At 42.1% G+C, this 25,612-nt stretch overlaps 1 protein-coding gene across 1 annotated transcript in view; it reads left to right on the forward strand.

Annotated features, from left to right (window-relative positions):
• The window catches only part of KCNH8 (potassium voltage-gated channel subfamily H member 8), a 588,306-nt gene extending 584,511 nt beyond the window's left edge, over positions 1–3,795 (forward strand). Inside the window, exon 16 of the mRNA XM_030202709.1 lies at positions 3,205–3,795. Coding sequence (XP_030058569.1) covers positions 3,205–3,795 — 591 coding nt within the window. The remainder of the gene's footprint in view (positions 1–3,204) is intronic.
• The last annotated feature ends 21,817 nt before the right edge of the window (positions 3,796–25,612 follow it).

Consider the following 25,612-nt stretch of genomic DNA (forward strand, 5'->3'; position numbering starts at 1 on the left):
CATGATTGAAACAGGTGTAGATCAAACTATCTAACATATTTGTTTTGTTCCATTATGGCAGAAAATTATGCATGTTTTGGGAATGCCTAAATCCTGCCTCCAACACATTCCCTTGTGATTTGGACACACTGCATAGAAAACCACCTTAAAAATGGGTTTCAAAAATAGCAATTTGGACTTTTTGGCAAATAAAACATCCAACTGCCGCTTTGTGCTGCTGTTTGGACATTTTTCTATTTTGAAAATGAGCCCCGTGGAGGGGCATTTTCGAAAGAAACATCCAAGTTGCGATTTGGACGTCTTTGCAAAACGGCGAAATCCAGGGGTGGGGAAACCTGTATTTTCGAAAAAAAAAAAAAGATGGACGTCCATCTTTAATTTCAAAAATACCATCATAGACGTCCAAATCCTTAAATTTGGATGCCCCTAGATTTGGACGTCCTTGGATCTGGACGTTTCTGACTTTTGACGATTTTCGAAACCAAAAACGTCCAAATGCAAGCCATTTGGACGTGGGAGGCGCCAGCATTTGTAGTGCACTGGTCCCCCTGACATGCCAGAACACCAACCGGGCACCCTAGGGGGCACTGCAGTGAACTTCATAAATTGCTCCCAGGAACATAGCTCCCTTACCTTGTGTGCTGAGCCCCCCAAAGCCCCAACTGTACACCACTACCATAACCCTTACGCGTGAAGGGGGGCACTTATATATGGGTACAGTGGGTTTGTAGTGGGTTTTGGAGAGCTCGCTGTTTCCTCCACAAATGTAACAGGTAGAGGGGGCATGGACCTGGGTCTGCCTGTCTGAAGTGCACTGCAGTACCCACTTAAACTGCTCCAGGGACCTGCATGCACTGTCATGGACCTGAGTAAGACATCTGAGGCTGGCACAAAATATTTTTAAAGATGTTTTTTGAGGGTGGGAGGGGGTTAGTGATCACTGGGGGAGTAATGGGAGGTCATCCCCGATTCCGTCCGGTGGTCATATGGTCGTTTTGGGCACCTTTTGTGCCTTATTTGTAATAAAAGCACGTCCGGGTGAAAACATCCAATTGTTCGTCAAGGGTGTCCTTGTTTTTTCGATTATGGGTCAAAGATGTCCAAGTGTTATGCACGCTCAAGTCCCTCCTTCGCTACGCCTCCAACACACCCTCTTGAAATTTGGACATCCTTGCGATGGATTGCAGTTGGAGATGTCCAAAATCGAGTTTCGATTATACCGATTTGGACGTCTCTGTGAGAAGGACGTCCATCTTCCGTTTTATGTCGAAAGATAAGTACATAAGTAATGCCATACTGGGAAAAGACCAAGGGTCCATCGAGCCCAGCATCCTGTCCACGACAGCGGCCAATCCAGGCCAAGGGCACCTGGCAAGCTTCCCAAACGTACAAACATTCTATACATGTTATTCCCAGAATTGTGGATTTTTCCAAAGCCCATTTAGTAGCGGTTTATGGACTTGTCCTTTAGGAAACCGTCTAACCCTTTTTAAAACTCTGCCAAGCTAACCGCCTTCACCACATTCTCCGGCAACAAATTCCAGAGTTTAATTACGCGTTGGGTGAAGAAAGGTTTTCTCCGATTTGTTTTAAATTTACTACACTGTAGTTTCATCGCATGCCCCCTAATCCTAGTATTTTTGGAAAGCGTGAACAGATGCTTCACATCCACCTGTTCCACTCCACTCTCTTTCGAAAATGAGCCCAATAGTATCTTAAGACTGTATTCCTAAGTGGTGTCCAGAATGCATTGTACAACATATGGGGGAGACGTTTCAAACAGTTTTATACAGGTACCAGTGGCTAGTTTCAGTTTAAATCTACTATTCATAAACATTTAGCCTGTGGACACTCTGCCACCGTCCGTATAGGGCTGGGACAGACTTAGGCTGGAGTAATAATGAAAAATGTAAATGCATTTACTACTACTACTAGTACTACTACTTAACATTTCTAAAGTGCTACTAGGGTTACGCAGCGCTGTACAGTTTAACATAGAAGGACAGTCCCTGCTCAAAGAGCTTACAATCTAAAGGACAAATGTACAGTCAGTCAAGTGGGGGCAGTCAAATTGGGGCAGTCTAGATTTCCTGAAAGGTATAAAGGTTAGGTGCCGAAAGCAACATTGAAGAGGTGGGCTTTGAGCAAGGATTTGAAGATGGGTAGGGAGGGGACTTGGCGTAAGGGCTCAGAAAGTTTATTCCAAGCATAGGGTGAGGCGAGGCAGAATGGGCGGAGCCTGGAGTTGGTAGTGGTGGAGAAGGGTACTGAGAGAAGGGATTTGTCCTGTGAGCGGAGGTTTCGGGCGGGAACATAAGGGAAGATGAGGGTAAAGAGGTAATGAGGGGCTGCAGACTGAGTGCATTTGTAGGTAAGAAGGAGAAGCCTGAATTGTATGCAGTATCTGATCGGAAGCCAGTGAAGTGACCTGAGGAGAGGGGTGATATGAGTATATCGGTTCATTTACTTTAGTCCTGCTGAATAGAAATCCTAAAGTAGAGTATCACCACATTACTACTTTGTGAGTAATGTCCTGGGGCAAATAGCAAAAAACTAAGATATATACATTAGATTCATTAGAGAGAGACATACATTAGATACATGGATATAACAAAAGAGAGGGAACGAAGTACAAACTAAAGTCCAAACAAAAAAAAAAAAAACAGCACCACGGGCCTTTAAAAATGGAACACAGTTCTTTAATGAATGAGCCTTGACAAAAAAGACCCGACACGGGTGCCTTGGTGCTTTGTAGCTTTTACTACATGAGACGTGGGGTAAGGAATAATATATTGTAGAGGAATATATTCGAGTTATTCCCCAAGTTTTCCACGTCATCACTGTGACCCCTGACGCAGGTGCTAGTCACCGAAACACGGCCCGTGTTGGGTCTTTTTTGTCAAGGCTCATTCATTAAAGAACTGTGTTCCATTTTTAAAGGCCCGTGGTGCTGTTTTTTTTGTTTATACATTAGATACATACCATAGATACTAAAGTGGCATGAACTACATATTAACTTTGTATGCATAGGCAAACTGGGACAGTGACTTATGCCAAAGCTCAACTTTGCTATGATACCACATATTTTTTAAATGCTGTGATTAGTGGTTAAAAAAAAAACATGCTGACCACCTACACTGAAAACTGACCCCTATATTTCCACTCTCTAGGAAAGTTATAATTTTTCATATCTTTCTTTTGTAGGTAAATACTTTAACCCAAGAGGTCTCTCAGTTAAGTAAAGATATGAAGAATGTGATGAGTCTCTTAGAACATTTACTAGCTGCACAGAAGCCTTCAGGGTTTTGCCCATCATCAGCGGAGTCCATGGATGAGAGTTTGCAGACTAAAGTGGCATGGACTACACATCAAACTTGCATGCACAGGCATTCTGGGACAGTGACTTATTCCAAAACACAGCTTAGCCATGGTACCACAGTGTCTAGCAACTGGAATGTGGATCTCGCTAGAGGAGGCAGCAGTCCTCAAAGAACTGGATCAAATGGTCAAAATTCCATAGAGAGTGAACTTTATCATACTCCAGGCCTTGTATATTCACCCTCTCATTATCAGGTAATACAAGGAGATCATTCACCGTTTTTAAGATGCTCATCTCCGCATTCTGATACTACATTGACTCCTCTTCAGTCAATCTCGGCAACTCTTTCCCCATCCATATGCTCTTCATCGGAAATGTCACTGCAGCTTGTGCACTCCAGTCAATCTGAGGAAGGGATTAACTTCAGCCAAGGGGAAATCAGTTCACTAAGTCTTGAAAATTTGCCAGGTACCTAGAACTTTTGACGGAACAGGAATGACAATGCAAACGTCAGAAGGATTCCCTTTAGAACCAGTGACAAGCACAGACAGTTTTAAAGATGATAAAGCCATATATGTACCTCGTAGAATGATAGACTGAAAAAGTGGTACTCACAGCATGTTTAGCAGCTGCTGGTTTTAAACCTATACTGCATGACTGCTTTGTTTCAACTTTTCTCTAGTGACTGCAGAGAATTATAAACATTGGAGATTTATACAAAACAGAGAGAACTGAAAAAAAAAGCATAACTGAGTCACTCCTCAAGCAGCTGCTAAAAGCAACTGAAAAGTGTCTATACAAATGTAAGCTATTGGAGAGTTGGGCAGACTTTTGTGAGGGTCTAAAGACCCTGAGGTTCAGAGCAGCTGGGAGTCACAGACAAAAGAACATATGATTGCTTTTGTCATAGGGGGCTTATTGTTGCCTAAAGCAAAAGGCTCTTCCCTGAGTGCCTCATTGTCATTCCCCAACAATATTTATGGCAACATTTGCTTCAGGTGATCTTGGCCCCTGCTGGTCTATTTTTCAGTTCTGTGAGGGCAAAGAGACAATTATCACTGCATGTCATCTCCTAGACAATCAACCAAATAGAGCTGGTAGGCGGTGGTTAGTTTGTTGCACGTTATTTGTCATGTAAATGAAACCTCTTTATCAAGAATTTAAGATTTTAAAAAACCCTATTTTTATATACTTGGTATGAAATATGTTATTTAAATTATTTCAAATATTTATAAGAAGACATGATTTGTTTTCCTTCTGGTAAAAGCTTGCAGTTTTTAAAGAAAAGTGCACTACTAGTATATATGTTAGATAAAACAACTGATGATGATGGTGTAGTTTCATAACAGATTTTGACAGATTCCCCCTCTTTTCTTCTGCATGCTGTTTGCAATGAATGTAGCCATGATGATGGAATACAGTTTAAAAAACAATGATTCTTTTCTTTTTTTTTAAACATGGAATGCTGAACACAATGTTAATTCACTAACCTTTAAATTGTGCAATGCTGATAACATTTAGTTTCCTTTTTTGTATAATTAATAATCAAATAAAACAAGCCTGATTATTTTGCAGAGATATCAAAAGTTTCAGGATTTTTCAAATAAGCTACCATTTCGCGCGCTCTCTCTCTCTCTCTCTCTCTCTCTCTCTCTCTCTCTCTCTCTGACAAAGCAGGAAGGGAACTCAGGGGCCCTTTTACTAAGGTGTAGAAGGGCTAACGCATGGGTAGCGTGCACCAAATCAGCACTACTGTCAGGCTAGCGCATGCGCTCAGCAGTAATTTTGAGTTTGGCGTGCGTCAAATCTCACGATAGAAAATAATTTTCTATTTTCTACCATAGAGGCCTTCCCAGCTGTAATCAGCAGTTGGCATGCACTGCATGGTTACTGCACAGGAAGCGTGTGAGCCCTTACCGCTAGGTCAATGGGTGGAGGTAGTTTTAATTTCAGCGCACATCCATTTCCTGGTCCATTAAAAAAGCCCTTTTTCCCATCCATTTTAAAAAATGGCCCAGCACGTGCCCAAAACACGGGCCCACACTACCGCAGGCCACTTTTGCCATGGCTTAGTAAAAGGACTCCTCAAGAACTTACTCAGTTATACAGGTGCAGATGTTAAAAGAGAAAGCAAGAAATAAATTGTATGTAAACCCTTCTTAAGGGACAAACTGCATTTTTAAACTAGCTTTTGAGTGCTAGGTGCCCTTTATCAACTCAGTGAGGCTTGAGCACCCCCGATATTGACCAAACCCCTTTATTGTGACTGGAGAACATTCACTTTTGAGTTTAGCACCCCCAATCATTTTGAAAAGTTGGCTCCTATGATGAGGCCCCTACTTTTACCTTGTCCCTTATTTATTTATAGCATTTACATTCTACATATTACTATGCAGATCCCAAAATTTCTGCATATTCAAGTGGGCTATTATGGCACTACACAACATTTTATCAAAGATGCATGCATGCAGAACTTCAGAGCCAGTATAAGGATATTAGGCACTCTAAGCGTGTCTCCTTTCCCTTGTTACACTCCTGCCACCAGGCTGCAGCTTTTGCGTACAGCATAATACCTTCACAGATGCATCCCAATGAACATAGGGCCAGATTCAGTACATGGTACCAAATGTTAGATGCTGTTAAGATTCGCGCTAAGCACCAATTCTATAAAGGTCATTTATCACTAAGCAATCTTTATAGAATAGCACTTAGTGCAGATTCCTACACCCAACTCTGAACGTGAGGACTTATACCTGCTGAAACCTAGTGTAAATACTGGTGCACAACTAATGTCAGTTGGGCATGTAAATGACCCTATTTTATAAAACTACATCTAAATTTTGGGAAAATTGGTTAAATTTACAGTTTCAATCAGGTAAATTTCCCCCTTTATGAGGTGGTGGTGTTCTGACTAAAATATTAAAGAATCCTAAAAGCTATTTTCAAGAGTTGGTAAATTATAGACCAGTGGCATTCATCCCTCTATTTGTTAGCGATGGAGGGATGGGTAATTGAAAAGTTGGATTCTTTTTGGGATAATTTTCAATTGTTGCATGGGTCCCAATCAAGCTTTCATCGTGGTTTTAGCGCTGAGACCATGGTCTGCTCCTTAGTTACATCTGGTCAAAGGCTTTTATGTCAGGGTCAGAGTTCTATTATAGTTCAATTTGACCTGTCCAGTGCTTTTGACCTGGTAGAACATGGTGCCCTGCTTTCTCTCCTTGCTTCATTAGGGATTCAAAGTTTTGTTCTATCTTGGTTTCAAGGATTTCTAAATAGATCGTAGAAGGTGAAGATGCAGGGTGAATTTTCTGACTCATGGGGTGCTGTATGTAGTGTGCCACAGGAGTCCCCTCTTTCACCCTCGTTGTTCAACATTTTGATGCAACCAAATCCAAAACCAAGTATCAGGCATAATGTGAAGTAATAAAAAACCCAACAAAAGTCACTCACAGCCCTATAAAGCAATTCTACCATACTATAACAGCACTAGCATACAGGCATCACACAACAAGGCCCTACCTAGGAAAAGGCAGTTGGCATTAGAACATGAATTCACTCATGGGAAAACCAAACAATCGTGATTAGCATGGATTGAACCTATACATAAGACTATAAGAATAGACATACTGGGTCAGACCAATGGCCCATCTAGTCCAGTATGCTGCTTCCAACAGTGGCCAATCCAGGTCACAAGTACCTGGCAGAAACCCATTTAGTAGCAACATTCCATGCTCCCAATCCTGGGGTAAGCACACACCCCCTGTCCATCTCAGTAACAGACTATAGACTTTCCTCCAAGAACTTGTCCAATCCTTTTTTAAACCCAGATACGCTAATCACTGTTACCACATCCTCCGACAAAGAGTTCCACAGCTTAATTATTCTTTGATTGAAAAGTATTTCCTCCTATTTGTTTTAAAAGTATTTCCATGCAATTTCATTGAGTGTCCTCTGGTCTTTGTACTTTTTGAAAGAGTGAAAAATCGATTCACTTTTAGCTGTTCTACACAACTCAAGATTTTATAGACCTCAATCATATCCCCCCTTAGCCATCTATTTTCCAAGCTGAAGAGCCCTAACCTCCTTAGCCTTTATCATTTTGATCGCTCTTCTTTGAACCTTTTCTAATTCTGCTATATCTTTTTTGAGATACATCAACCATAACTGAACGCAATACTCAAGGTGAGGTTGCACCATGGAACATTATAATATTCTTGGTCTTATTTTGCATCCCTTTCCTAATAATTTCTAGTATCCTGTTTCCTTTTTTGGCTGCCACCACACATTGGGCAGAAGATCTCAGTGTATCACCTACAATGACACCTAGATCTTTTTCTTGAGTGGTAACTCCTAAAGTAGGCCCTATCATCAGATAACTGTGATTCAGATTACTCTTCCCAATGTTCATCACTTTGCATTTATCCACATAAAATTTCTTCTGCCATTTGGATGCCCAGTCTTCCAGTTTCCTAAGGTCTTCCTACAATTTTTCACAGTCCGCATGTGTTTTGACAACTTTGAATAGTGTCATCTGCAATTTTAATCACCTCACTTGTCGTTCCAATTTCCAGATCATTTATAAATATGTTAAATATCACCGGTCCCAGTCCATATCCCTGTGGCACTCCACTATTCACCCTCCTCCATTGAGAAAAATGGCCGTTTAACCCTATCCTCTATTTTCTGTCCAATAACCCATTCCTACTCCATAGAAGGATGTTGCTTCCTATCCCATGACTTTTAAATTTTCTCAGATATTCAGTGCTAACAGAGAACCCTCTTTCACACACGCAGAGCACAGACAGAGTCTCACCAACTGCAAAATAAGTAATCAGAAACTAAACATAGAAATATATACAAAAAAATTAAATTGAACCCCCAAAAAGTCTGACTCTGCATATAGGGAGGAATTCTATAAATGATGCCTAAAAAATCAGCATTGAAAAAAAGGCACATGGCGGTGTTCTAAATTTAGGCGTGGTTTATAGAATAGTGCTTAAGCCCAGGGATCGCACCTAAATTTAGGCATGGCCATTTGCAACAACAAAAATGTGGTGCAAATGCCAGTGCCTATATTTAGGCACTGAGCCCCCTTATTCAACAATTACCCATGTAACTAAAAGCCATACCCCCTGATCTGCCCATGGCCCTCCCATTTCCACACTTCCTTTTCCAACTTGCTTGTAAATTTTAGGTGCAGATCCCATGTGTAAATTTACATGTGTACATGTTAATTGAATCTAATTAGTGTCAATAATTGCTTGTTAAAAAAACAATTATTGGCACAAATTAGCTAGTTCAATTAAAATGCAAGCACAAACTGGGCACATGCCCAAATTTGAGTGCACATTTTTAGTGCTTTTTATAATACTTAGGGGCCGTTAAATTTGAGTGCTGCAAGAAAACTTACCAGGTCGCAAACGGCGACCAATTTACATGCAAATGAGATGTATAGATCCCCTTTCATGTAGCGATCACTATTTGTGACTCGAATCTGTCAAATGCATTTGACACTACTGTCAAATCCCTGGTAATCCAGTAAACTGCTTCCTGACATCCTCGGCACCTCCCCTGCAGAGCAAAAAAATCCCTGGTGGTCCAGTGGACCACCTCTTGACCCTCCTCCCCACACCCCCAGAACAAATAATCCCTGGTGGTCCAGTAGACCCCTCTCGAGTCCTCCCCTCCCCATGCTCCCTCCTGCTCCCTCCTGCCTTGGGCCCGGCCCTCAAAATGGCGATACCCAGACCCTTCCCGGTGCACCCATGGATTTTTGTTCTTGCAGGAGGAGGGACACATGGAGGATAGGGTTGGGACGGGTGCATGGGGGTCAGGAGGCAGTCGACTGACCACCAGGGATTTTTTTGTTCTGGGTGTGGAGGGGCACCGAGTGAGGGTTCAGGAGGAGACAGGTAGGGAGCACAAGCAGGCAGCCTTTGCAGCTGCCTGTTTGTGTTTCCATCCTCTCTGACAGCTCCAGAGCAGCTGTAAAATCTAGCTTGTTAAAGCTGGGCACTCTGGAGCTGTGCTTCACAAGGAATGCTCATTATAATACTAATGAGCTTGTTGTAATAAATTTGCATAGGGTTCTCAGTGGCTGCTAAGGGCACACGTTAAAGCTGCAGAAAACCCCTTTGTGCATTACTCACTAAATAACATTTTCTATAGACTGGGTACAGCTAGTCTAAAGCAAATGTTGCCAGCCTAGTAAGCTTTGTACATCGGGCCCTTATGGAAATAATGTAACAACCAGGGAAAGAGAAGCAATGACGTATGCCCCCCTTTGCTGTGCAAAATATAGATAGCAGATATAAATGTCAAAACCTGGCATGTTCCAATCACTACATTACAAATTAACTAATGAAACACGAATGAAAAATAAGTTGATACCTTTTTTTGTTGGACTAGCAATGCAATTTTTGACTAGCTTTTCTTCCTCCAGGACAGAATACCATAACAGCAATAAGCTCCACAACCTGAAGAAGGAGGCTTTGGCCTCCAAGAGCTAGAAAACTAATCAAAAATATTTAGTCCAATAAAAAGGTATCATCTTATTTTCCATTTTATTCTTATTTATTAACTTTAAAAGTGGGCTGTGATGGCTACCATATTACTTCATCCTAAATAAAGCATAAAATTCTTTTTTCTATCTTTGTTATCTGGCCACTTAATTTTTCTAATTGTGTTGACCCTGGTCTCTGGTTACTGCTTTCTGTCTTCTCCTATCCATTTGTCATTTTTCTCTCCATCTGTTGTCTTCACCTCTTCTACTACATCCAGCTCCAACACTGATCTTTTCCTTTCAGCTTTCTTTCATTTAGATTTCATTCATTCATATTATCCAGTATCTTCCTCTTGTTACTGCATCTACCTACAGCTTTCTATCTCTTTCCTTCACCTTGGCCCTCCCATTCTCCTTCCTCTTATCCCCTAGTCTTTCACCAACTCATTTCTCCCCCCCACCCCACCATCGCTTCTCTCTCTCTCTCTCTCTCTCTCTCTCTCTCTCTCTCTCTCTTTCTCTCTCTCTCTCTCTCTCTCTCTCTCCCATCTGCCATTCTTTCCCCAACCCATACCATCCAGCAGCTCCTCTGTGTGTGTGTCTTTCTCCCCCTTCCATTCAGCAACTTCTGTCTTGTTTCTCTCTCTCACCTCACAATCCTGCATTTCGTCTCTTGTCTCTCTCAACCCAGCCACCATCCAGCATTGCCCAGTCTGTCTCTCTTTCTGTCCCTGGCATTCAGCATTGCTCCTGTTTCTTTCTCTCTCTTCCTTCTCTGCTTCCTCCTGAACCATTTAGCATTGCCCATGTCTTTCTCTCTTTCTCTTCCGAGTCTTCCCCCAATCAACATTGCCCTCTCTCTCCCCCATGCAATATTGCCCCTGTCTCTCTTCTCTAGTCAGCATTGCCCCATCTTTTTCTTTCCCCCCATTCAGTATTGCCCCTGTCTTTCTCTCTCTACTCCAACCATGCATTATTGCCTCTGTCTCTCTTCCTCTCTCTCTGTCTTTCTCCCCATACCATCCATCATCTCTTTCTGCACCTCCTATTCAGCATTGACCCCCTTGTCTGTGTCTCTCTCTTATACATCATTCAGCATTGTCCTATTTGTCTGTCTTTATCCCTAAGTAGCATTGCCCCATTTCTTCCTCTCTCTCTACCCCCCACCTGGCATTGCTCCTGTCTCTCTCTCCGTCACCAACAGTGCTTCTGTCTCTCTCTCTCTCTCTGTTCCCACCCTGGTACTGCTGCTGTCTCTCTCCTTGTCCCTTGGTGCTGCTCCTGTCTTTCCCTCCCTATAAGCCACTTGCCGGCATGTAGGACTTTTTGTTCTCTCCCTCCTGCTACCATCTCTGCTAGGTCCAGGGTATTAATTATACAGCAAAGTTGCATGTGACCACTGCTTTCTACTTGCTGTGACTGCTTCTGGAGGAAGCAACCACAGTGTGCAGACAGCCACGGTCTCGTGCAGTTTTGCTGTATAATTATCACCGCAGGCCCAGCAGAAATGGCAACTGGAGAGAGGGAACAAAAACTGGAGGAGAGAGGGTGGCAGTTCCAGGAAGACAACAGTCTGAGAAAGTTGCATTTCGGGCTGGGGAGGCTTATAGGCTCATTTTCAAAGCACTTAGCCTCCCAAAGTTCCATAGAAACCTATGGAACTTAGCCTCCCAAAGTGCTTTAAAAATATGCCTCTTAGCCTCCCTAAACTTCTTATACTGGGTGCCTATATTCTTTGCTTTATTTCCTCGCCTACATCTTTCTTTGAACTAGACCCTCTTCTCTTTTCTCTAAACTCTTATCCAGTCTTTCCATTCCCCATTCATTCCTTCAACATGCTCACATAACCCCCTCAATCTTTCAGCCACTACTTAGGCTCCCATTTCAACCCTCTGTACTTACCCCTTTCCTAGCCCACTTCTACTTTTAATATTGGTGTTTTGTGCTGTGTGGGGGCGGGGGGTCAGCTTGCTTTTTGCTCAACCCCCTGAACTAGTGACATTTGAGGTCTCTCTTTGCTCTGCTCCCTCCTGCTGATTTTGGCTCCACCCCTAACCCAATCATGGGTGCCAGCGCTGTGGGTGCTTGAGAAATCCCATTACTGAGCAAATTCCTTGACTGTGTCCAGGGAAGAGTAACTTCCAGTTGATTTAGTATCCCCAATCATTTCGAAAATTTGGCTCCTATGCTGACATCTATCCGCTCCTGTCCACATAGCCAGGCTATGTCAGCTCTGGAGCTGGTACCATGATTGGTCTTCCTGTAGACAAAACATTTCCTAGAAGAACATAGCTTGCTACATTTAACACAAGCCTGCATTAATCTATTTGCTTATCAAGGAGCTGCTTTGCTTATGCCTTCATGTTATGCAGCTTGCTGCTGTAATTGCATGGTACCTTCTTAAATAGCTGAAAAATAATATGCAAAAGCTTATAATAATGACAAAGTTTTATTTCAGGGTTTACCACCTAAAACCACGTTATTAAGGATTAGTAAATGATCCCTAAGGTATGGTAGCCAACTGATTCCATTTTAGCAGGCCAATCAGACCAAGTCCAAGCTTCATGCACTTCAAGCATAGTCTTGCAGTTCTAGTTTTCCTAATATGAACAGTCTGAAAGGGTCACATGGATATTGATTTAGATATGGGAACCTGTATGTTCATCTCTCTATAACAGCAAAATTAAGGAGGAAAGACGCCAGAACTAACCTGAATAAGAAGTACTGTCTATATATGATCAAGTTTGTAGATGGATTCGGTTTGCCAACTGGTCCTTAGCCACCATCATCTACTCTGTTCTTGCCTGTTAGTCCTGCCAAAATGCAGGCAGCTAGCCTCCCTAAATTAATGTGCTCAAAGGACCAAATAACTAGTGAATCTTAATAGCAATCATGGCTCTGCTTTCCTCTAAAGTGACATATGAGCAAATGACTCATCATTCTTTACAGGGGCACAAAAGAAGTATTCTAGAAAGCAAAATGTGAGTCTTGAGAATCAATTAAACCTTTTTTTTTTTCATGGCCTTTAGAATACAATAGTTGTAGAAGTGTTTCCTTTCATTAAACTTGAGCAAAAGATGAGCTTTCAGCAATAGCTCCTCTGACCTGCTGTAGTTTGACAGCCTTTAGACTCCAGCTCACTATATTTGACTGGTATTGTTCTGACTGTAAATGTTGGCTGGCAGGCTGCTGCTGGCTACATGAGAAACACAGTAGTAAAAGGGACACTTCAGAATGGTGTCCCAACACATAAGGAATATACAACCTGTACTTACAAAAAATATACAACATCGTGTGCAAGTTCATAATGGAATAGGATGCAGTTTCTAATGAAGGGCTGCTTATTTAGGCAGCCAAGACATGGGATGTAGCTTCTTTCTGACAACCTGGATAAGTTGTATGTGACTTTTCAATATATTTTTCTTTGACCTTTGAGTATTCTTTCCATTCCAGTAGGGATATTTTAATTTTATATATCTTGGTACTTAGCAGCTTTGTCCTAGTTGCATAGACAATAGTGATAACCCTGGGGCCCATGCTCCTCTAGCCTATTAGGCTGCTACACCACTCTCCCAGCCTTGTAGTTCCCCAACCAGTTCAGGTCAAGGACTCAAAGTGATCCAGTCCAGGTTTTCTTCTTTTATTTCAGCCAACTACTCAGCAAACTTGCAAAGAGAATAGCAAATGCTCTTCAGCGTTGCTACCATCACTTCAAGCACTTTCCTGGGTATCTACTCATCACCCTCATCATTCTCAGGGCCAGTCTTAGGCAGAGGCAACTGGACGGTCGCACAGAACCTCGCTTTTCCAGGTGCCCTGTGGCACTCCCTCCCACTCCCTGCTATTGCCGTCTCCCTTATGCACGGGCCGTGATCTGACTGCTTTGCATCTCCTCCCCCAAGCCGCAGAGTGCCCTCCTGGCACATACCTGAAGCCACGCTGATGGTCTAGCGGATTCTTCGGGGCAGGAAAGATCCCCAGTCTTTCCTGCCTGCTGCCAGTACTGATCCTCTTGCTGCTGCAACGCTCTTTAAAAATGACTGCTGAGACTTCCAGCGGCGGCCTCGCAAGATTTCCACTGCAGTCTTGCAAGGCCGCCGTTGGAAGTCTCAGCAGCCATTTTAAAGGATATGTGGCAACAAGAGGGTCAGTGCTGACAGCGGGCAGGAAAGACTGGGGATCTTTCCTGCCCCGAAGAATCCACTAGACCACCAGAGTGGCTTCATGTACATGCCAGGAGGACACTCTGCGGCTCAGGGGACTGGGGGAGCAGGGAGGAGGTCTGGAATAGGTAAGTGGATGGGTGGGAAGGAGGTAGGAGAGGGGAGGATGCTGTAAAAAAAAAAAGTAATATCTGTCCCCTTGTTCACGCAGCCAGATCCCTGTTCACTCAAGCTGCTGCATCCACATTGTCTTTCTTTATTGTTCATGGAATTTTTATTTAATCTCACTTAGATTTTCAAACATGCCGGCTTGTGCGTATGGATTGTACACAGAGGCAGTATAATAAGTAGCATAGTAACTTGTTATAAATCATAATCAGTGTGTCATTTGGAGGGGCTGGTTAAAGGGACACCCTAGTACTATTATTTTCTCCTGGTAAAGGACCACTAAACAGACATCATGTTATGACAATCAGGTGCTCAACATTCAGAGTTTCTATCCATTTATTTACTTATTTATGCCATTTTATCCCACATTAAACATTACTTAGATTGAAACCTAGAAGCATTTAAAATCTTTTTTTTTCCTGAGCCTATATCAAAAGAAAAAAAGATGGCATGTGGGAACTTGCTCCTTTTGCTTTGTGGAATGCAGTGGTATATTATAATATTACACTTGCCTTTTTTTTATTATTACTACTATTTCACAGACAAGGTATTGATTAATGAGAGAAGGGTTTCCTTTGTGCAGAGCTGTCCAGAGTCAGTCTAAATATGCCAGCATTGTCCAGTTCAGCACACTATTAGCAGCCAAGTTCATACAAATTATTAAATTGACTTGGGGAAAATCCACTGCTTTTTTCTGGGATAAGCAGCATAAAATGTATTTGTTTGGGATCTTTCCAGGTATTTGTGACCTGGATTGGCCACTGTTGGAAACAGGATGCTGGGCTTCATGGACCCCTGGTCTGTCCCAGTGTGACAATACTTGTATACTTATGTAAAAAGTTAATTATGTTCAATGGAAAATAAATCTGTTGGCTCAGGCTGCTTGCTATGTGAATATCCAATCACTGTTTCATTAGGGGATTTGTTTTAATTCATTTATCCAGTCCTTAAATGCACATGGTTTTGCTTTTTAAACCCAAAGGTTTCCTATGATTGTGTTGTGCATATTTGAATTAATTTTTCTGTACACATTTTGCTTGATTTGTCTTTCTTTGAAATAAAAAAAAACTTTAAAACACATCTTGTCAACAATGAGTGGGGCTAGGTGGGGGCAGGCCTAGGTGGGGGCAGGGGGGCCCCACTGACCTGGTCTGGATAGGACCCTGCAATTGTTAAGACTGGCCCTGATCATTCTAAACTTCTCATTCCCTTTTTTAGTGTGAACTAGGGATTGGAACAATCCGCTGTTGCTCATGGCCAACCAGTGTCTGCTCTACAATAATTTAACATAGCATAACATAACTCTTATAATAATTCTTATATTCCGCTACTAACAATGTGAGTTCTAAGTGGATAACAACGAAGTAAGGAAATCATCTAGGAAATATATGAAAAATAATTCAACTTTTAAAACATATTGACAGCCTTCTAATCTAAAATCACATATTTATGGAATAACCATGTTTTAATGGTTTTCTGGAAGATTTTACACTAAGTGGTAATGCTTTTCAAAAGGTTGCAGCCTACGTGAAAGAAGAATTTAATAGTCTTATGAATTCTCTTCCCTTTAGAGGATGGAAAAGAAAATAACTTTGATTGTAAACTATGGACCCTGTTTACTAAGGTGTGTTAGTGTTTTTAGCACGCCTACACTTAACACCTATAGGGATATTGTAAACACATACATGGTTAACGCGCATTAAAAATGTTAACGCACCTATAACGCTGCTTAGTAAACAGGGCCCTATGTGTCTTTTTCAGACTAAGAAAAGCAAGAGATTATGCATAGAGGGGCCCTTTTACTAAGCCAACTGTTCTCTGTTGGAATGTAGCAAAGAGGTCCACTTCCTGATGTAGCTAGGGTTTAATACTCCGCGAAACATGGTCCATGTAGGCAGTGGATCTGAAAAGTCAACATAAAAGATAAGTTGTATAAGCAATTTTAATAGAAGTTTAAATAAACAAATGAAGCCTGTTAAAAGTAATTCTGACTGATGAAGAGGCAGGCAAATCATGAGTTGTATACTCATTTGAAATGAGTCGCTGCTGAGTTTCATGAATACATAAAGTATAAAGAGTCATTAGAGAGCTGAGCATTTGTTAGATATTCTTATGAGAAGCTCCCACTCAGATACAAATGTTTGACCTATTTAATTGGATTCAAAAGTTTAAAACAGTCATATGCTGCCGATTACCGCCGAGAATGCCCCCCATGATAGAAAATAGAAAATTATTTTCTACCATGGGAAACTACCAGTTGGCTCCCACACTACCATGGCAGTAGGGCCAATTTGGCACAAGCTACCCACATGGTAGTCCTACCGTGGCTTAGCAAAAGGGCCCCATAACTAGGTGCTACGCCATGAATAACTTTGAAAAGAATTGAATAAAACTTAAATAAAATTTTAGATTTTACTGGGAGCCAGTGCAATTGAGTATAAAAAGGGGGGAAAAAAACAGTCAAATTTGTTTGTAAAGAAAATTAGCCGACCCGCTCAGATAATTTGGGCAGTTTAAATAAATATTATTACAATAGTCTATTTCAGATAAAATAAGTGATTGAACTAATAGCCTAAATTGTTCTGGTTTAAAGAAGTTATGTATCTGATATAATTTCCTCAGCAGCAAAAATGATTTCTTTATCAACAAATTAATTTGTGATTGAAGTGATAAAGAATGGTCAAACATTAGCTCTAAAATGTATATCTGTGAAGAAAGATTATATGAGTCTTTTTTATATATATAATAATGGTGTTATTGTCAGCAGAATATGAAGGAACGCCTACTAACATAAACTTGATCTTATCCCTTGTTAAGTTTAAGTAAATGCTGAAATGAGGTGTGGGTGCATACAGATATACAACGTTTTGGGGTGTTAGTGGGGTACCTGACACATCATATTCTAACAGGATACAGGAATAGGTCTCTGGTAAAACCAGCCTCAGTGAGTGAAGTATCAGAAGCAGATCTCTTCCCTCTTATCCTTAGATCCAAGCTCACTATTGCCCGAAATAATAGAAAGAACTAACTCTACAACCAAGTATTATAAAATATAGTGTGCAGGGAGAGTGGCCTAGTGGTTAGAGTGGTGGACTTTGGTCCTGGGGAACTGGGTTCAATTCCCACTGCAGGCACAGGCAGCTCCTTGTGACTCTGGGCAAGTCACTTAACCCTCCACTGCCCCAGGTACAAATAAGTACCTGTATATAATATGTAAGCCGCATTGAACCTGCTATGAGTGGGAAAGCGTGGGGTACAAATGTAAGAAAAAAATTTACAATAGTAGCAAAGATAATGTGCAAAGAAGGCAAAAATAAAAAGACACAGGAAGTATTATCATAGACACAGCTCAGAGTAAATGCACATACAAATCACTAACTAGACTCCTAAGTAAAAGAGTCACACTAAGCCCACAGTACTTATACAAAAGTATATGACACACATACAACCTGTTGCAGACTTCTAGCAGGTGACAGCATGTTCCTCAGATTTCAATCAGCTACAGTGTAGATCTGCTCCTTGGATGGAATGTCAACACAAAGAGCCCCATTTTATACAGCAATCATGGGCTGCAGCTGTACTAATGATGTACATTCTTGCCTTGGGTGTCATGCATACATAACACTGTTAACCCCATTATTATGACTTCAAGGGCCCCAACATTGTCTCACTGATTCCACTTTGATGGGGTCACCTTGACAAGCAGATGGGGTTTCATAAATAATGTGCAATATGCCAGCCACAGTGTCTCTCCAGCTGTATGGGAGACTCTAAGAGCCCTTGGCTGTTCTGGCCATGATGTCAATGCTGATAACAACCTTGTTATCTAGCACATTGGGAACCTTGTCAGTGGTCTTCGTCTGTATGCAAAGTCACAGTTTCAGCAAATAACAGGCTTTAGCAACAAAAGTTGGAATAACTCTGAGTCTGTATCTTAAGGTCAGGTTGCTAATGCTAGATAGTGCCATGTATTATAACCTCACATACAGTATCTTTGCTATGTAGGAGCACATATAGTGGTTCATAGTGCTTGTTTTGCTCCTTGCCCATCCCCTAGTCTCAGCATGCTGCCTCACACCTATATACTGATGGGAACATTGGCAGCAGCTCACATAAGTACATGCAGCCACCCGAAGGAACACCTGCTTTACCCCATTGCCCATCCCCACCTCCCAACAACAGTGCACATGTGCCACCAAAAGGCCACTATACTCATCCCCTCAGCACCCCCCAAACTGGATGCAGTCATCTGTCACAGGCAACGTGAGGAGTATTGCACAATATGCCCTTAAAAATTTCTGTATGTGACACCAAGAAGTCCCATCACCTGAACCCTGTCTCCACCAATTTGTGTTTTGCAGATGGATTGGAATACACAGTGACCTTGAGGTGCTCAGGCACCAGTCCAGGCAGATATGCCGGGAAGACCCAGGTCTCATCCAGCACATGACGGAGAACCTCAGGGCCCGACATAAGTAACACTGACATTGCACCCTTATAAACAGCTCTGTCCTGGATCAAGGCCTGAGTATGCAGCTACCCTCATTACAGAATGCTTACAACCCCATATCTACTAGAATGTGTTGCAGCCAACCACAAAACTATTAGATGACATTGAAAGGAAGGAGGAAGGGGTTTAGACAGCACCCTCCTGTGATCAATAGAAAAGTGGCCAGCATGTCACACACACACACACACACACACACACACACACACACACACACCTATCAAGCACATTGCAGCAGCCATGGCAGGGTAAATAACAATAATCAGAAACACCCTCAGTCGGAAACAAACCCACATCCTCTGCATTGAAAAGCCATAGCCCTAACCCATAGGTCACACACATAGGAAGCAAAGGAGTATGCAAGGACAGTACACTGCCATATAGGGTTATGAAAGCATAAGTTGCCATCTCCTGGCTCAGAGCCCAGGTTGATTGTATATACCATTGCGAGGTCCAAACGTACACATGCCACCCTGTAAAACATCCCTCAAGGCCCAAGCTATGGGCCCTTGAAACCTCTCAACCCAATCCTTGGGACACACCTAGCCAGTAAGATTTTCAGGATACCCACAATGAATATGCATGAGAGAGATTTGCATGTCCTACCTCTACTGTGTGCAAATTTATCTCATGCATATTCATTGTGGGTATCCTGAAAACTTGACTGACTGTGTCCCAAGAACTGGGTTTTGAACCCCTGTTCTACATGATAATGGGACACAAACCCCCTCCTTAGTGAAAGTACCACTTATGTGTACTCTTCCATCCCCCCGGTCACCCCAAGAGCAGGCCCATGAGTCATGTGGTGATGGGCAGCCACTGGCATCTGTGAGGTCCCCATGCCATCTGGCATGATGACATCACAGATAGATGCCCCCAAGCCTAGGTTTCCCACCATGAAGTATATAAACTGCCTTTCTCATGGGGGTCACAGTAGAGGTGGCCAGAAGGATAGGAGAATCAAACAGAGTCCCTTGCAATCTCCTAGGCTACATAGGTATCGGGATGCACACACATGAAACAATGCAGTGGTATACTATCTCTCAGCCAGTGCTGGTCTCTCAGGATCCTCCAGCAGTGCTTGCACATCTCTTTCAGGCAGATTCCATGGTCATCTCCTCACCACCTGAGGGTCTGGGGTGCCCTCAAGACCTAGCAGAGGAATATCTGGCTTAATGTCTCATCTCACGAAAGGACCCACTCACAAATGCCCTACAGCAAGAGCACAGCCAATGTGCCTGTGGGGAGTTAGGGGGAGGGTGGCCAGCTGAACTGACTAATGTCATTCACCCCTCATGTAGCTACAATAATCTGGATATGAGAAGACAAAGCAGTTCAGAGAAAAAGCATTATGGGTACAGTATAGGGCTGTCTGCCCACCTACATCACCATTACACTTTGTAGCTATCGGTCCCCTGTAGGTTCGCAATCTGTGTATAATCCTATTCCAATACTTCCAACAGATATCGGGTCTATGGGACAGATGTGGTTAATGTGGCTGGATGGTAGGTGACATAAGTATTTGTGGGAAACTAGCATGCTAGGCCCCCGGTCCACCTCCATGCAAGAGTCTGGAACCAAGTTCCCATCACAGGTGTTCCTTGACAAAGATGGTAGATATTTGCACTACCATCCCCAGGAAGAGGGCAGCAGCTACTGATGTTGGCCATATTTGGCCCACTCTAAGCATTTCCATGTCTGTGCCTAACAGCTTGGAGCAAGAGCCCAGCCCCATATACACCCTTCACCCTGCAAACCCACACCTAATTAGCAGACTGCATATAGCTCATCAAATTAAAAGTTTGTCGTCTTACACTAGCCACCAGTCTAGTACCAACCAGATGGTGTGCCTAGGCAATGCCCTAGAGTTTACTCTCTGTTCAACATACTGCCTTGCCTACAACCAGCATGGCTGAGGGTTTAGGAAGATGCACAAACAGCTGCTTTCTATCTATATATTTACATATTTTAACCAACTTCAGCAATTTAAGGTGAGGGAAGAGAAAATAAACTATATACAAATATGGGGGACATATACGTGAAGTGGGAAATGAACTAAGTTTATTCACATTTTTAAGTTTATTCAAAGTTTGATATACAACCATAAGGCAAAAAAAGCATTCAGAGCAGTTTACAATTTAATAGAAGGAGAAAAGAGATGAGAGGTAGGAAAAGCTAAGTCAAGAAAGGAAAAGGTAAGCAAAGAACTCCATTTGGCATGAGACAGAGGAGATGAGAATAGAAGTAAAATATGGAAGTAATGAGTTACCATACCCGCAGGCACAACCCTGTTGTCTCACAATAGTGACCAGAAAGGTACAAACCAGCAGGTGCTTTGCCATTGGACAGACTAGAGTTTGTGTTCATCAGACCAGAGGGCAAGGGAATATTTTAGTCACAATGGCCACACTGAGGCCTCATCCAGCACACTACCCCCTCCCAGCAGGCCCATGACCCTCCTACTGAAACCGGTGAGGCCCCCAGAGGAGACTGCCACTACAGCCAGCTGGTGGCAACCAAGTTGTTCCTATGTGGCACCAGCAACAGCTTGAGGGAATACAACAACTAGAACAGAGGCCCTGGCTTCAGGGTCTACTGATGTGGTCTACCACACAAATGGAGATGTGGAGACCAAAAAAAAAAAAAAGGAACCAACTGAAGAGTAGTAGTAGATGACGGCAGAAAAAGACCTGCATGGTCCATCCAGTCTGCCCAACAAGATAAACTCATATGTGTATACCTTACCTTGATTTGTACCTGCCTTTTTCAGGGCACAGACTGTACAAGTCTGCCCAGCAGTATTTCCCACCTCCCAACCACCAGTCCCTCCTCCCATCTCCAGCTCTGGCACAGACCGTATAAGTCTGCCCTCCACTATCCTCGCCTCCCAACTACCAACCTCTCTTCCCCCACCTGCTCCGCCACCCAATTTTGGCTAAGCTTCTGAGGATCCATTCCTACTGCACAGGATTCCTTTATGCATATTCCACGCATGTTTGAATTCCGTTACCGTTTTCATCTCCACCACCTCCCGCAGGAGGGCATTCCAAGCATCCACCACCCTCTCCGTGAAAAAATACTTCCTGACATCTTTTTTGAGTCTGCCCCCCTTCAATCTTATTTCATGTCCTCTCGTTCTACCGCCTTCCCATCTCCGGAAAAGATTTTTTTGCGGATTAATACCTTTCAAGTATTTGAACGTCTGTATCATATCACCCCTGTTCCTCCTTTCCTCCAGGGTATACATGTTCAGGAGAGAGATGTGACGCGCAAATCTGGAGAAAAGTCGCCAGATGTGGACCCTGTGAGCCTCACCCCTGAGGAGAACATGGTGACAGATCCATTCACGGGGACTCCATCCCCCCCCCCCCCCCCCCAGCTTCTCAGGCAGGTAGCCACAAAAGGATGTCTGCACATATCCCCACAGTAACATAGTTTCAGCAGTAAAACAATTATTACATCAATAGCTTAAAACAGTGTGTTTCAAAGTCCATTGCTGTCTCTTGTGTTCCTGATGACCAGTGCCTGTGCTGTATCTTGTCCAGCAGCCTGGTCCTACAAAAAAACTAGGAGTCCTTTATTAGCAGAAACAGAAGGCAGACCAGATCTCAGGTCATCTCCGTATCGGAACAGGAAGGATAGATTCTGGGGTCTCTGCTTACCTGGAGACAGTAGCAAATGGGGACTCCAGCTGGCTCATGGCTTCCAGAGCCTGAAGCTGAGGGGACAGAATGGATAGCAAAAGAGTTAGTTCCCCAGATGCAGAACATTCCAGGCTGGTGCTAAGCCACCTCCCCCTTAGCAATGAAAAGCAATGTTGTGGTTTGAAAATGGCATCTAAATTGTCTGGTTTAGACTACATTCTCCACAAAATGTTTTCTTGTGCAAATCATAATAAAATAAGTTTATCCCCAAAATGTCTAAGTGCCTGCAGCTGAAACATCTAAATTTGCCATATATAAACGAGCACCTCAGAATTTTCAGTCCTCCACATCTCACATTTGCAATGGCATCTAAAAAGAATTCCCCTAGTAGGAAATGCAACTTCAGCAATACTGAGACTGAGCTCCTGGTGAAGGAGATCATGGCACACTATGCCAATCTATTTGCTCTAAAGAGGCAAAAAGAATGGGTGGCAATATGCCACAAGCTAAGTGGGGTCTACCATGCAAATCGAGATGTGGCTAGTGTTGTTCGGTGTTGTTCAGTGTAGATAAGTACATAAGTAATGCCACACTGTGGATTTTTCCCAAGTCCATTTAGTAGCGGTTTATGGACTTGTCCTTTAGGAAACCGTCTAACCCCTTTTTAAACTCTGCCAAGCTGACCGCCTTCACCACGTTCTCTGGCAACAAATTCCAGAGTTTAATTACGCGTTGGGTGAAGACATTTTTCTCCGATTTTGTTTTAAATTTACTACACTGTAGTTTCATCGCATGCCCCCTAGTCCTAGTATTTTTGGAAAGCGTGAACAGACGCTTCACATCCACCTGTTCCACTCCACTCATTATTTTATATACCTCTATCATGTCTCCCCTCAGCCGTTTCTTCTCCAAGCTGAAAAGCCCTAGCCTCCTTAGTCTTTCTTCATAGGGAAGTCGTCCCAACCCCGCTATCATTTTAGTCGCCCTTCGCTGCACCTTTTCCAATTCCACTATATCTTTCTTGAGATGCGGCAACCAGAATTGAACACAATACTCAAGGTGTGATTGCACCATTGAGCGATATAACGGCATTATAACATTGTCACACCCGTTTTCCATACCTTTCCTAATAATACCCAACATTCTATTCGCTTTCCTAGCCGCAGCAGCACACTGAGCAGAAGGTTTCAGTGTATTATCGACGACGACACCCAGATCCCTTTCTTGGTCCATAACTCCTAATGTGGAACCTTGCATGACGTAGCTATAATTTGGGTTCTTTTTCCCACATGCATCACCTTGCACTTGCTTTCATTAAACGTCATCTGCCATTTAGCCGCCCAGTCTCCCAGTCTTGTAAGGTCCTCTTGTAATTTTTCACAATCCTGTCGCGAGTTAACGACTTTGAATAACTTTGTGTCATCAGCAAATTTAATTACCTCACTAGTTACTCCCATCTCTAAATCATTTATAAATATATTAAAAAGCAGCGGTCCTAGCACAAACCCCTAAGGAACCCCACTAACTACCCTTCTCCATTGTGAATACTGCCCATTTAACCCCACACACTAAAAAATTTACTAAAGTGAAAGTAAAAAAGTTATTGCCCAATATAATACATTTTGAGTAAAAAGTACCTCAACTATGATGAATGCAACTATTGTTAATTTTTTTATTCCATTAACTTTACTGCTTTACAATTCAATCCACTTTGCATTTATTAAAACTACATTTTGAAAATGACTCACTTGTGCAAGTGCGCTTGTGAGTCATTAGTCCAGCATAGCGAAAAGGTGTTCAACAGCTGCACCGACAGGAAGTGGAGTGTTCAATATGATAAAAAGTTCCTTCAAATCAGACCAGGCTGAAAAACTACTGATGTTTTCTGACAGGGTCTGCAAGTATAGATCAAAGGTATCTCTTTCTGAAACACTTGACTTCCATATAGCAAAGAATGCTTTATCATCATTGTCATTATCATCTGCATTAATAGTGCTGTATAACTGATCACTTGCACCGTTATCTTCATCATCGTTATCATTGTCATGCTGTCCAATTACAGAAAAGGTTTTCACAATGTTGGAATCGTCTGCTATACTTCTTCTTTTTTTTAATTCTTTATTTATAATTTTGAAGTTTAGTACATAGAATAAACTGTTTAATGAAACACAGAGCATATTCAAAAACAAAGTAATGCCAAACAAGGAAATTAAAATATTAAACAGGAGCTTCCTTGGTCTGAAGGTTCATCTCTTCCCTGATGTTACTAAGGAAACCCAAAAGAGTAGACAGAGATTTTTACTGATGAGACCTGGTGTAATTCAGTTAGTTGGAACTTTCTTCTTAAAGTACCCTTGCAAATGTTTAGTAAAGTATCAGTCAATTAAGTATGTGTTCTATGAGCCTTCACAACTTTCTTCTTTCTTGGCTGCAAAAGGGCAGGGGGGTACTTAGATCATAGTCCTATGTAAGAGAAAAGGGTATCCATTATGAGCAACCGATAGAGAGTACTTTTCTTTAAAACATTTCTTCCTAGTATCCATATCGTAAATTTTGAACCCCATCATTGTGGACTTTGGTTAACGTGCTGTATGTGATTGCTTAAAATAATTATTTTCCTTGTTTTTGTGAACAGTAATGTTATTTTCTTGACAAGTATATATCTTTGCTTGTTTATATATGTAAATTGATTTAAAAAATATTAAACAGGAAAAACAATTACTCTCTTTCTTAGACCACAATACATGAGGAGAGGAGAAAATAAAACTAGGAGTAGCAAGAAGGAAATAAACTTATCAAAGAAAGGATATTAACACTGAAAACCTCTTTCTCTATTTACAATCAGCAACTATCAAGCGGAGGTCCTCCTTAACCTCTTCATGTCTAAAAAAGAATTTAATTGTTCAGGAGCAAAGGAGGTATACTTGACTCCCATGTAATGCACCACGCATTTATAAGGATAGCTCAATAAGAAAGAGACTCCTAGTTCTTTAATTTATTTGGTGCATAGCCCCCCAAAAAAACTCCAGTTTCTTGGGTGATCTTTGTAACATCCGGAAACATCCATACTTTCTGACCAAAAAACAATTCCTGAGATTTTCAAAAATACAAGCAGAGAAGCAAATTTAGATCCTGCTACAACTACGACTACCAGTAAGGTAGCACATCCCACCACTTCTTCCACAGATTGTTCCAGAAAAGCTGTTAATTTGTTCATACCCATTTCATTATTCTGTATCAAATTATCCCCCGATCTATTTCCTGAGAGACATTACCTCCAGCTTTAGAAGAAATAGTCAAAAAGTA

Source organism: Microcaecilia unicolor, chromosome 1, assembly GCF_901765095.1.
Source record: "Microcaecilia unicolor chromosome 1, aMicUni1.1, whole genome shotgun sequence".
In the NCBI taxonomy this organism is placed as follows: Eukaryota; Metazoa; Chordata; class Amphibia; order Gymnophiona; family Siphonopidae; genus Microcaecilia; species Microcaecilia unicolor.